The 14,267-nt window shown below is 38.1% G+C and overlaps 1 protein-coding gene across 5 annotated transcripts in view; it reads left to right on the top strand.

Moving 5' to 3' along the window:
• Window positions 1-10,043, top strand: part of CCDC171 (coiled-coil domain containing 171) — a 204,713-nt gene extending 194,670 nt beyond the window's left edge. For all 5 annotated transcript variants that reach the window (XM_045021612.1, XM_045021613.1, XM_045021616.1 and 2 more), the window contains one exon: window positions 4,938-10,043. In XM_045021612.1, coding sequence (XP_044877547.1) covers window positions 4,938-5,147 — 210 coding nt within the window. In that variant the 3' untranslated portion in view covers window positions 5,148-10,043. The remainder of the gene's footprint in view (window positions 1-4,937) is intronic.
• Window positions 10,044-14,267: the final 4,224 nt, after the last annotated feature.

The following is a 14,267-nucleotide window of genomic DNA, read 5'->3' as shown; positions in this document are numbered from 1 at the left end:
AAGCATAGAATGATTTCCAACATGTAGCAAATAGGCAACTCCATGCTGGAAACAGCTGTGTTTGAAAGTAGTTTTGCATGATCTAAAACCTTGGAACCCTTTAGTGGGGCCAAATTCTGCCTCGCAACAGAAATGCTCCCAAAAGGATTCACAAATAGGGACTGTCCACATTAGACTTTTTTTTTTTTCCTTCTCTCTTCCTATAAAATTTCCCATTGTTGGTAGGAGCAATGGCATAAATGCCAGTGAGACCCGCCTCTCCAGTATTTTAACCACCATGTCATCTTTCTCAGAGATTTTATTAACAACACTGTAGTTAAAATGCCAGTGAAAGCCACTACACTACCATAGAACTCCTGCTGTTTTTACCACTGGTCGAGCTGTCCATGATGGTAGCAAAAATGGGAAATCTTGAAGAGAAAATGTCCAGTATAGATAAAGCCAGACTGTGTGCTGCTAAAGTAGTGCTGTTGCATGTCATCCCCCCCACCATAGTCTACCCAGTAATGGCCTGTCCCCTACTCTAGATTATGTCTCTGCATGAGGGTGGAATAAATCTAGTTACCATTGCCAAGTCAGGCATAAACTGTGCACAAATATGTAGACTACATCCTATGACTCCTAGACCCTGCCCTGTAACACCCTGCTTTTCCTCCTGGTGGTTGCAGCCTCTCCACAGATATTTGGAGAATCTGGAATCAGTGCAAGAAGTTTTTGCCCAGTGCTACCCCACTACCTTTGACTGTTCCTGGCAGACACCTTTGTATACCAGGCATCCCATAATTTGCACCTTAATCTCTTTTTCCAGGAAGATGTGACTCTATGACTGAGCAAGTTCCATAAAATCTACCTTGTGATTTAATGTTGGGCATATCAGTTACATCTCCATCACTCACCTAGCACAGACAGGACACCAGACCTTAACTAATTCTTATATTGTTTTATGTACTTATAACTTTGGTATCAGTCTTCCTCCCCGCCCCCCACCCATCTCACCCCTAACTCTAACTCTAATCTTCTTTCTTTCTGCATGCCTTGGTGTCATTTGCTGTTTTTCCAGTGTTAAAGATAAATATTTTGAGGACTTATCTTCTGAGTGGTTCATGATATAATGATGTATTGTGCACTTACCTCGGACTTTATAATTACTTGCGCTGGTGGTTGTGCATGCTGAGCTGTTGAAAATTTATTAACATGAAATAAAAACGTGCCTTATTTTCAGAGGTGCTGGGTAGTCACATCTCCCATCAAACTCAGTCACAGCTGTGGGTGCTCAGGACCTTTGAAAATCAGGCCTGTTACTTATGATTCAACAGTCCTAAATCATGGAGAATCGGGCAAATGGGATTTTTAATGGTGTTTTAGTGTTCCTATTTTTATTTCATCTCATTACTGGATTGTAATTATTGCCTTTTCAAAGAGGAAATTTCTACAGCAGTTTTGGACACTGAAAATTAATGATACAAAATCAAATATTAGAAGGAAGTATTGGTGTAACACATTGCGGAAGAATGGAAAGAAATGAAAAAGTACAGGGTGGTATAAAAGCAATGCGTAAGGATGGGGATTGTGGTACAGTAAAATTATCCTTGCATAGACTTCGAAGGTTGAAACCATCCTGACTGATTTGTGAGCTCACTGTAGTTATAGATTTTACTGTTACAATTGAAGATAAACAATATACTGTACAACATGCTTCACTATAATAGTAGGTATTCGTTAGTTATCCATCTGTACAACCAACACATACACATACTCCACCAATCCCAACTATGTGTGTATTATTCCACAAATATTTAAATATTAAAACCTGATCTCAGTGTGATGCCATTGCATATGCTGACATTACTAAATAATTTCATACATAAGAATGTCACACATGACAGTATTATCATGTTCCCACACAATGTCATATGTAGTAATATCAATTTTGTAAAAAAAATATTTTAAACATTGGGAAAATCAACTAATTTTTCATGGGGCAATCTCTAAAATAGGATCAAAGCCTAATCACAGAGGAGTTATGAAAGATAATCAATTTAATGTCATTGTTTTAGAAGCCTTTTTCCTTGTGTATGACTAAAATATGGCTTTGATTTAAGTATAGTTTACAATGCAGTTATTTTATAATATGGACTAATTTAATATTTTCTTGTTTAGAAGAAGATATTTTAAAAAGTTGGGCTTTCAAACTTTGAAAAATGGCCCAGGGACATGCCTAATTACTATGTTTCAAAAGCATTTTGAATTAATATTTTTCTTAGGCACATTGTGTCCTAAATATATATTTACCTGATCGTGTGTGACATTTTACATGGAATCATTTACAATTGATTGAGTAAATAAAAGTGCTATGCTAAAGATTTACCTGAACAGACCCCTTATTTCAGGTAAGTAATTCCCTTTCTAAAAATTACCTACACATATATTTACATGATAGATTATCATCATAGCTCCTGCCCAGCCATTTCAGTTTGTCATCTTAATAACACACAATTTTAAAAAGTGCCTAAATACATATAGACTGCAATAGTTTCAAAAGAGGTTTATTGGGAAAATAACTAGCTTTAAATTTCGTGCATTTGTACACAGTGGTATTTCATAATGGTTTTAATTTATGTCAGTTTAATTTTTTTACAGTTCTGTGAAGTACTAGTTTCTTATTTGTTGTAAATTTATATAATAATATAGATCCAAACCAGTTCAATAGTAGTGAAGATTTTTTTACATCAGTCAAGCTACTATAAAATTTTATTTCCACCCCATTCTGTGAATATAATTCTGCACTAGTTTTGTATGAAGTGTAGCATAGGAACTGGATAACTAAAACAGATCTTCCTCCCACAACGTTGAAGCTTTTACTGTAACATAGTCTATTGACTTGCTGCCAATCATTGTTTCATACATTTTTTGTGCATCTCTCAAAGGAAACCTGATTTCCCAACTCCTTACTTGGGATTTAGATCTTAAATAAATAAATAAATAAAAAGTCTGGGGGGGGGGGGGAAACAACGGTGAGAATGTGACTGTAGCACGTGATTTTTAATCAATATGATAGTTCCATTAATTGAGACATGGAAAACAGTGCAAACTGATATGTTAAACAGGCCCTTCTTCAATATTTGTTATCCATTGGGCAACTTGATTAGTTTATTTTTTAGTGATTTCATTACTTTAAACACAGAAAACTGTCTTTTCAGAATTACACAGTTTATTCTTATTCTTTGTACTGGCAAAAACGCTTTATCAAAACAAATAACAGAATCTCTACAAAGAACATGAAGAATTCTGCTTTTGGATTTCATATACATTTTATTTTCTATTTTGATTTATGTGTTAAGCTAATTAAAAAATCTTAAAATGTAAAACTGCTAATTGGTACAATAGATTGAAATTATACCTCCATAAAGGCATCAGATTGTTAGTTACAAATACAATAAAGTCTTATTATGGCCTCAGTCCTACAAAACCTGAGCAAAATGGGACTGAAATGCCAGGGGTGGTGCAGATCAGTATTTGCTAGTGCTTTCAGTTAACTCACCTTCATAACCACAACAGTTTAGCAAAACGTAAACTACTACTGTACTTCATTTTAAATATCTCCTTGTATTGGAAGGAGATTTGAATCTGCTGCCATGTTGGTTCTCCTTGAAGGTCCAGCATAAACCTTGCTGATTTCAGTCAGCCATAAGATAGCTTGTAGAGTATCTGGAAATCAAAAGAATCAACATCAAAGAAAATTGCTGAACTAGGTGTTAGATGCAACCATTGATTTTTCTTCAACAGTAGTAACGGGGGAGTAGGAGGGGGGAAGAGATCTCTCTCTCTCTCTCTCTCATATATATAAATATATATAAAAATAAATCTCAGGACCAAAAAACTTTGTGCATCAGATTTTGAAAGCTTATGGATCATGGAAGTATAGTAACATTAACCATTAGAACTCTGGCATTTTTTCAAAATGCTAATCATGGATATTTAGGAGAACACAAACACCTTTTTCTAAAAGAAAAAAGTTAAGAAAACTCAGTAGCATATTGCACTTTTGTCCTTTAATGGGCTATTTTAACCACTGTCTATAATGCTGTGGACCATGCAATGGCTAATTTCAGTATGCTTTAAGCGTACGATACATGGAATCTTTGACGTGCAGAAATGGGAAGAGGGAAAACAATGAAAGTTGCTTTAAGGGAATATTTGGAATTCTACTGTTGTACACTACAGTTTATATAGATATGAATGAGCTCTAATGGTAAAGTTACCTTTTATCCATATTCCATAAACTGTCAAGATATGATGCACAATTATGTGACCCTGGGATTTTCTCAAGGCTAAATATTAACTCGTACGTACAATTGTAACTAATTGACTAAATGCCTAGATTTGTTCAAACATGGATCACATTTCCAAGTATGGCACTTTGAGAGTGTGTTTTATGATGATTCTATGATCCAACAAATGTTAAAAGAATAATAAGAAAAGTTTGATTAAGTTACAATAAAACACAGTTAAAAATGAAAAAGCACAAATGGACAAAAATGAGGATTCTTCCCAATACAGTGACAGGGAGAGAGTAAGTTAAGCTATTTATCAAGAAAAAATACCTCTTAATGTCATTTCTAATGTAAGATTTCCAGCATTACAAATGGTAAATATGTATTGTACACATGCAAAATTCTTTAGACTGTGGAAGCTGATGTTTCCTAACGATCAGTACTAGTGCAAAATGCTTCATATGAAGCTCTTTGCTGCTGATTACCTAGGGTTGAACTGCCTGGCAAACTAATATGCATTTTTAATAAATTAATAAAACAAAAAAGAACTTGAACATAAATGCGTGACGGACAAATTTAAATTATTTCTACTGTATTTATTGATTTTATTGATTGATCCACAATAAGTGTGTGTGGTTTTTGTTTTTTTAAACTTTATTCCAGGAATCACGAGACAGTTCAAACGTCCCCGTGGCTTCAAGATCAGCACTTCAGCCCGACCAGAGCTGTATCCCAGATTTTTTGCCATTGCAAGCTGAGGCAGATACATCTTACAGTTTTATACACAATAGACCCCATTCTCAGTCTTCATCCTATTCCTCTGCCCTCAACATCTCAGCCAGCACCAAAAGAACAATACAAAATGGCTTTTAAGACTTTGTATTAATTTTATGAGGAAAAAACTGTATACATTTTAAATGATGCAATTAAAATGATATTTTATTGGGCTATCTTACTTTTGAATTGTGCTCTAACGTGTATTTTTTGGCACTAATTTTTACATTTGTTTGAAAACGGTGAGTGTCTGTTCATACGTCCATGTTTCTATACTTCTCACTCCCGGTGTAGTGAAACAGTCCAGTTTTTAGTTTTATTTATCACAGTTGCTCATTTTTATGTAATATATTTTTAAATGTTAAAGAGTGACACATTTTGGGTAATTTTCTTCAGACTTAAAAAAAATCAATAAGCCATTTTAGTCTCTATCTATCAAAGTTGTTTCATACTTGTCTATTTTAAATCAGGACTGCAATACTTTAATAGGATTGAGAGAGCTATTTGAAATGTATGCCAATGATTCCTGTCATTTCATGGCAGCCCTGCCATGGTTCACTGAGCCCCCTCTTCTCTCTTGTCAGCTCAACTGAAGACAAGCATTTAGTTGCAAACTTTAAGCAGGTTGTGCAAAACAGAAATGATGTGACTGCTTCTCCTCCTGCACAATAATGTCACTCCTGGTCAATGTGAGAAGGTCAGGTTGCTCCTACATGATACCACTTGCCCATTTGAACAAGTTAAGTTAACTGCTGAATCTGGTCCCTGCAGGCGTTGAAAACTCATCCTTTTATCAAGTCTGCATTTGATGAGAAAGTAGAACAATTGTGCAGGGAGGATTTCTGATGACATGTTTATGTACTTTATAAGGACACTTCCCATACCAGTGTTGCAGGAAATATATTTAGTTTAAGCTGAAATACTTTAAAGTAATGGCAGTTTTGACCTTCAAAATAGACTCCTTTTTTGTTGTTGTTGGTAGGACCCAAGAGTGACGCCCATCTTTGATGCTGACAGAATTTAAAGCAAAGCCATTGCCCTGCATTTTCTGCCTTGTAGCACACAAAAGTAAAATTGTATGTCAGGCCGAGATGTCGGGGAGCTGACAAGATGCCCCAGTGACATTTCAGCTGGAAAGAGCAAGTGTCTTGCAACCAAGTGGTCAAATATCAAATAATAGGTCAAGCAGGAAGGAGCTGAGTTCTAACCACAAAGAGGTTTCTGGTAACTTACTTGACAAGCTTTTGGGTGCTTTGTGGCTTGACAAAGTGATGTTCTGTTGGGTATCGCTAGACAGACTGTTCTTTATCGCCTTCAGAAGATCAGACATTGACATTGATTAAACTCTTTAACCCTTAAAGGTTACATCCTAGCATCTTGCATCATTGTGAGTGAAGAACAAAAGAAAATTTATAATATACCATTTGTTTTTGTATTAATCACTGAACTCCCTAGTGCTATTAACGTTTGATGTGCTATGTAGTTTTTGACAAAGATTGAATGCAAAATCTATATATTAGATTGTTTCTTATTGTGGACCAGTGATACATTATAAAAATAACATTGTGGAATTTGTCTTTCTTGTACTATGTTAAAAGTAACATTTGATTCTAAGAATTCTGACTACTGAAATGTTCTTTATTTTGCCTGGAAGATATTTGCATACATAATACATACATTATAAGAAAAATCATGCAAATTCCCATTTTCCCTTCTACCAAGGACTCTACTATCAATATTAGGTTATAGAACCTTGAAACCTACTAGCAAGTTTTCAAGTATTTTTGATTTTTCAGGTCCCTTATTTATATGTGCATCTGCAGGCTTTTTGGTGTAGATCCACACAAACATAATATTTGAGCTATTTTTATTTTCAAAAGTACTGATACAAAAAGTAAAAATACTCTTTTCTTTATGATGTGTTTGGTTTAGATCGCTTAAGACAGACTTTTCTATTTACTTCCTAAGACAGCTTCCCTCCTTCCTAACAATGACTATTCCTAGTAAAAGTATTGAAAATGCCATACATTTTTCTCACATATGTAATGTCAAAGGTCTTTTATACTTGCATGTAGAGTGACATAATACATTTCACTGAGCATTTGTTATATCTATTGTGTACGTGGTTTATATGTGTATGCTTACTTTCAAAAATAGTACCATTTGAGAGGTGTCAGTCTGAGATATACTGTGCATACACTTTGGTACACGAACTCATTAATGGCTCAATAATCAATAATCTGGATCATCAACAGGAAAATGCTGCTGCATTGCTCTTCAGGTTTATAAAAAACTTTCATGGCCAAGTGAAAAATTATAAAGGAGCAGAGAAGATCCTGCTTGGGCAGATCTCACCTAAGAGGGTTTAAAAAAGAGAAGGTGCCTCCATGGCATTCCCTTCTTCCCCTCTTTGGGAACACTTTGGAGCCCATTGTATTGGGACTCCATGCATTTAGAGGCAGTGGGTGGGAGGGGGAATTGCTCAAGCACGTCCGTCCATAGCCAATATCCTAGGTCTATCTCAAGCTGATTGTAGGCAGAATATAGGTCAGAAATGGCCCAGGATAGTGGTGGATAAATGCTTGTTTGCCACCACAACTTTCCTCTAAAAGCTTCATTCCTACTATTTGATTCACTATTTATATGAAACTGCTAGGAGAGATTATGAGCCTGTGTGGTCTCAAATGCTAGCAATATGTAGATGTCACCCCTCCCTTGTTTATTGTTCGCATCATATGCAAACACCAACACCGCCCATTTATCCTGACATCTGGGTGAGGAGGAGCCGGCTGAAGCAAAAATGAGGTTATGCTGGTAGGCACAGGGAAACATTTTAAAGTGCTTCTCATCACTGTTCATATTTCTTCCAGTTGAGGATGCTAGTTCCCAAATCATTGAAGTAGGATGTAGCATAGGAGTCTTTCTGTATTTCTCGCTGATGCTAGACTTCACATAACACTGGCTGGAAAAAAACAACCCAGAGATTAAATAATTAAAACTCCATAAACCTTGGCTTAAAAGCAGGAGCCTTGGAAAAGGCTACTTGTGCTACTGGTAGTCCATGTTGCTCTGGAGGCGTGCTGCCACATTTTATACATCGCCTTTATAATATGTACTTACTTACAAAGCCCTCTGAGGTCTGGGCCCAAGATGTTCAAAAGGACTGCTTCATTCTTGGGACTTTAACTGCCCTCAATAGCTCTGTTCCATGAGAACACTGGAACCTGTCTACCTGGAGCTGGCTCTTTCTCAGAGCTGTTCTGGAACTTTGGAACTTACATCCACAGGAACAAAGAATGATCCCAGACCTCCCCAGTTGCAGGTCTCAAATGCTAAGCTTGCTTCTTTGAACTTATTTTCACACAAAGCAACTGGACTCTGATTACAATTTACATAAGGATAATTTATTATTGTCCTTATGGAAATTGCAATCATTTACACCCTCACAATGGAAAGGAACATTTTAAATTGTTAATGTACATTATGTATGTGTATTCTCTGGCAATGTGCTCAGGTAGCATGATGATGGGTATGGTATAAGAAACTGATCAGAAATATCTTCTGCACTCTAACCCCTCACATTTTGCAAAGGATCCAGGTGATTGCTAATGGCAGCATAGCTTCTGCAGCAGCCATGTGCCTATGGGGAGGAGCAGCACAGATGGGTTGACATTTTCCTACCCAGGATAGCCCCAGGATCCATTTGCTCCCAGACCATAAAGAAGCAATTTGAAGGACACTCAGCAAGGCTCATCTCACAGAATTTCACAGTCCATGCAATTGTATGCAGGTATTGCCCTAGAAAGATGCAATTTACCCCCGAGTGCTTCTATGCCATCTTTTTTTCTGGGTTTTTACGCCCCCCCTTTATTTATTTATAAATTTACACTTGCCAGTTCAGCACAGGCTTTACTATAAGTCAAGATGATATATACTAATAATGGGAGTTCTCGCCAATGCTGGAAAGGACCTTGGAGCTCCTCACCAAGTCAGATCCTTAAATAGTGAACTTGAGGTCACTCTCTTGTCTCAAGGGCTCTCAACTCTAAACTTTGTGAAAGCCCTGCCTGAGTAAATTGAAATACATTGTCATATGCAACGTCTTCATGAATTAGGTCAGTTTGTGCAGTTGATCACTTGTATCAGCAGTTGATCATGTTGCTATCCTATAGTTTACATTCTGTCAGTGTTTTCCATATGAACCTTTATGTTTAGTGGTATAACTTAGTACACAGAAAATTATTTTATCTGACTTTTAAAGTATGAAATCGCTTCATAGTTGTCAGTTATTTAGCTGTAAACAAGCCAGGTGTACTAGATTTTTTGCACTTTATGAACTTCTGAATGTTGAAGCCTTTGTGTGATATTTCCATATAAAACTGAAGTTTTATTTACAAGAATCTGTCTGATACCCTTTTAATACCCCAACCCTGCAACAGGATCTGCACAAGTGAATCTTTGTAACTGAATGGAGTTCTGTCGAACTCAGTGCACTTTGCCATGGATTCCAGGGTCCTACATGGATCTGCTTGCAATATCCAGAACCATGGGGAACATGGTTCAAGGAATATTCTGTTTTATACAGTGTTATCTACTGTAGTCAAAGATCCCAATTTTTTTTTAAAAAGTTTTATTACTTTAGTCTTTAAACCAGTTCTTTATTGGTAGTTCACTGTGACGTTTCTGAAGTTCATTAGGCTACCATTTTTTATTTCAAGTGCTGTATTACATAAAATGGCACAAGAAAATAAGAAGCTGTGTAGAAATTCCTTTAGAATTAGGCATCTCTCAAGAAGATGATTCTAAGAGAGATGAGTCTGGATACAGGAGACAATTTTCATGTTCCCACTGTTTATTCACTGCTTGTATGTTTCCCCCTTCCCCTTGCTTTTCTATAATTCTGTGGAATAGGTGTTAAATTGGCATTTTCTGTATTACATCTTCAGCATTTGTGTAGCTCTGTTATGTCTGTGATCCAGGGGTGGTTTGTTTGAAGTCCAATAAAAATCATAAATCATGAAATAACATACTTCAGATGTAGTGTTTTTATATCATTTTTTAAACAATATTCAGCCATTTCAATTTTTTTTACCATTACATGGTAAAACCATGGTGATACCATGATTATTACAGCTGCAAATTAACAATAAGCAGTACCAGAGGAAGCCTGATCCTGCAAACCCTTATGTAATGGGGTCAGCACCCACCTCTCATGGGCACCCCCCTTTCTCTGGCTGGCATACCTGCAATCAGTCTTTTCACGGTGTGACACCCACCACTCATGGGCAGCCCCCAGTGGTTGGTTGGTTGTGAGCCTGCTTTTGCTTTTAGTTCTTATACTGGGGGTGGCACCCACCTCTCGCAAGCACTCCCGCCCCCCACCCCCAGCTGATAGTTCTCTTGGTGAATCTTCAGCGTCTCAGCCCTCTGGCCAAGCCGCGTACTCTGTCCCCCCTTCCAGGGTATACAGTCTCGAGTTTTTTATCACGGCCTTGGTATGGGGCCATAGTTCTTAGGCTTCTTCCAGAGGCACTGCCTTCTTCAACCACCCAGCCAGGGCCTATCTCTGTACCCACAACTAGTGGTGTTTCAGCAGGCCTCCCTGGGCTCAGTCTTCAACCAGACCAACAGGGCCCATCTCGGTACCCTCACTGGCCTGCACAGGTTCAGTGCTAAGTCCCCTGGGCTTAACCTTCCCCCTCTCTGACCTTCCGCTGGTCCTGCTGTCCTTCCCACCCACCAGGCACCCAGTCTTCAGCAGCCTTCCCTGGGCTTCAGTCCTGTCCACAATGAGCTGCCTACAGTATTGCTGCTCCATCAGTCCATCCTCAATCTCCACACTGCCACTGAACTCACCTCCTCTGCAGTCATGCTAGGCTGCCTGGAGGACTTCTTGCTGCTCTTTTCTGGGACAGGATGATGAAGGGGCCCTCTGGACCTAGTCCACCCTGCCACACCTTACCCACATGAGTAGTGTATGCTGATGCAAATGAAGACTTGCAGGAAAAGGCACATGGATTGCATACTTTTAAAAAAACATGCCTTTGGATCAAAGAAACAATTGTGGGGATGCATATTCATCTGAATCCCACCAAGTGCTCATGCTGGCTAGTCACATGCTTAAAGTTAAGCAAATGCTTTCCTGGATTGAAGGTGCAGTGCTCAGCACTTGGCAGGACTCAGCCCATTATGATTAATGCACAAAGTTCTATAACATTGTAGGATTCTGTTGGCACAAATTGAGGGCCAATGCACTACCTGATTTCATAATATGCCGATGGCACATTTTTTTAACAAAGATCCAGCTATAATCACCAATCTTACATTCTTGTAATAGTTACAAATCCGAAAACTCCAAAGCAAAGAAATTCAGAGTTAAGTTTGAAACTCTGTTCTTCTTACCTCTTACTGGCATGTGGAGGTCCACAATGGTAGATTGACCTCATAAACATTATATTTGTATGTGTTGCAACATGTGAGCAACACTAAGTGAATCTTGCTTTTAGTCTTCACTCTGAACTGATGTGCTGATGTGGGCTTAAGTCAAATGCTTAGAGGTATACATTTTTAAAACTGACTTTAATGAGTGTCATGCAGCTAAAATCCTGTAGTTGTTTTAAAATGTCAGGGGTTAATGTTATTTGAATGCAGTATTTGGTGATTTAATTGAGTCATGCTTCATTGTCTTTTACTGCACATTAATGCCAATGAAACAATGATTGTTGACAGAGCGTCCTCTTCGGTGAAGCATCCACTGACACATTGTGCTTCTATAGAACAATACTGCAGGAAAGCAAATGGTCTTACGCTGCTTGAAGAAGAATCTGATACAGTCTAAGTGATAACTAGTTTCACTATATTTTGTGAGGAGCTATAGAGTAGGCTGTGCTTTCTACATAGCTCTTGACTCTGTGTTTTCAGTCTGCCTTTTGAGCTGGTGATGGAGTTCACAGGATAATATCGGTGGGTTTTTATATATGTACATTAACCCAGAGACTTAGTGAGGAGTGTGGTTGATACATTAATAAATAAACTTTGAAAAGTGAAAAGCAAACTTGGAATTCAGGTTGAATATAGGAGCGCCTTCTTGTAGCTTTTGTAAATTTGCCTTAGGTCATGCCTGTGGCCTTTCATCTTGCTTTTTTAATGGAGACACAGAATAATTTGTCTTCTTTTTGCTGTCATCCTCCAATGCATAACTTATTTTTATCTACCATAACACCCTCACATGACATGGCAATGGAAGCTGCTATGGTTACGAAAGGTACTGAGAACGCCACAATTTGGACACTTACTGAAAAATCATTAGGAATTTTGTGTATAATTTTCAAAACCTTAGGAGCCTGAGTCTCATTTTTTAAATGATTTAGGCACTTGCAGGCCTAAGTCACCTTGACTTTCAATGTGAGAGGTTCCTTAGTGCCTAGGTCACTTTTTAAAAATGGGACAGGCTCCTAAGTCACTTTGAAAATGTTATACTGGATTGGCAGAGGCTTCGCAGTCACCTGACGCGTGTTGACTGGTTGCTCAGTTGTGGCTTTGCCACAAATCCTGACCAAGAGTAAGCGCATAGTTGTGTTGCCCTGAGGAGCACAGGGTCAGATCAGGGACAAAATCTCTGATCTGGTCTCTCGGCCCACGTTTGCTCCAGGGTGGATGTAATCTATGCCAGCTCTGTACTTGGCACAGCATGCTTCCCCTCCATGCCACCTCCGCTTTGCTGGTCGACATATTGGGTGTGTATGTGATGGGGGAAACAAGGCTCCATCCACTTCCTGCCCACCTGAACAGGAGGGAATAAGTGACCTCATTGAGGCTGCTCACCGCATTAAATATAGACTGGTGATGCAAGCAGGCCTATGCAGGGGGCTGACTGCACATAAAGTGTCTCACAGATGAGCTCTCTGTGAACATCCAGAGCTAATGAGGGAGTCAAGAATGGTCTAGCAATTAGAACTTGGGGTCTTTTCCTGGTTCAGTTACTATCGCACCGGGAGACCTCAGGCAAGTCCCTTAGGCTGAAATTTTCAAATGTGGGTGTCTTAAGTTAGTTAACTAATAAGTGGCCTGATTTTTCAGAAATGTTGGCCTCCCAGAACTTCCACTGGAGCAATGGGAGCTGAAGGTGCTCAGCAGCTCTGAAAATCCATCTGCCTGTGGATTTAGGTAGCAAAGTTTGAAACTTTGGTCTTAACCTCTCTGCCTCAGTAAACGGAGGATAAATAATCCTCACTCTTCTAAAGGCCATTGAGATGCTTGAATGAAAGTTATTGTAAAAGTGCAAAGTGCTGTCATTTCACATACCAATGTGACTGTGTGGAATGACATGTTATGATACTTATATGTAAATTCTATGACTGTATGAAAGTCTTTCTACAAGGCACATACAAGCTATTCTAAATGTTTGCTCTGGATGGCTGAGGTACTGTGAATATATTTTAAATTGGGTTAGCTCCTTTTAAACTGTAGATATGAAATGAGTTCTGCAGACTAATGCCTTTCTTTTGGAGAAGAAAAGACATCATTGCTGCTGAGATTTGGGCCAACTGAGAATAGTGTTGTCCAGTAGATAAGGTGCTGAATTCTGAGCTGAGAGAACTGGGTTCCACTCCCATTTCTGCCACTGGCAGAATACCTTGCAAGGCTGGCTGCAAACCCCCGTTCTCACTTTCTGTTGACATTGTAAATAAGAAATGGGCAGCATGATCTCCTGTAAATGTAAACAAACTTGTTTGTCTTAGCGATTGGCTGAACAAGAAGTAGGACTGAGTGGACTTGTAGGCTCTAAGTTTTACATGTTTTTGTTTTTGAATGCAGTTATGTAATGAAAAAATCTACATTTGTAAGTTGCACTGTCACAAGAAAAGATTGCACTACAGTACCTGTGTGAGGTGAATTGAAAAATAATATTTATTTTATCATTTTTACAGTGCAAATATTTGTAACAAAAAATAATAGACACTGATTTCAATTACAAGACAGAATACAATATATATGAAAATGCAGAAAAACATCCAAAATGTTTAATACATTTCAATTGGTATTCTGTTGTTTAACAGTGTGATTAAAATAGGATTAAAATTAAAAATAGGATTAATCATGATTAATTTTTGAGTTAATCATGTGAGTTAACTGTGATTAATCGACAGCCCTACAAATAATGTATTCCTACCGAAAAAAAACCCCTCAAGAATGATATTCTCTAGTCCGTTCTCCTGC

Source organism: Mauremys mutica, chromosome 6, assembly GCF_020497125.1.
Source record: "Mauremys mutica isolate MM-2020 ecotype Southern chromosome 6, ASM2049712v1, whole genome shotgun sequence".
Lineage (NCBI taxonomy): Eukaryota > Metazoa > Chordata > Testudines > Geoemydidae > Mauremys > Mauremys mutica.
This window is presented reverse-complemented; position numbering and strand designations above follow the sequence as displayed.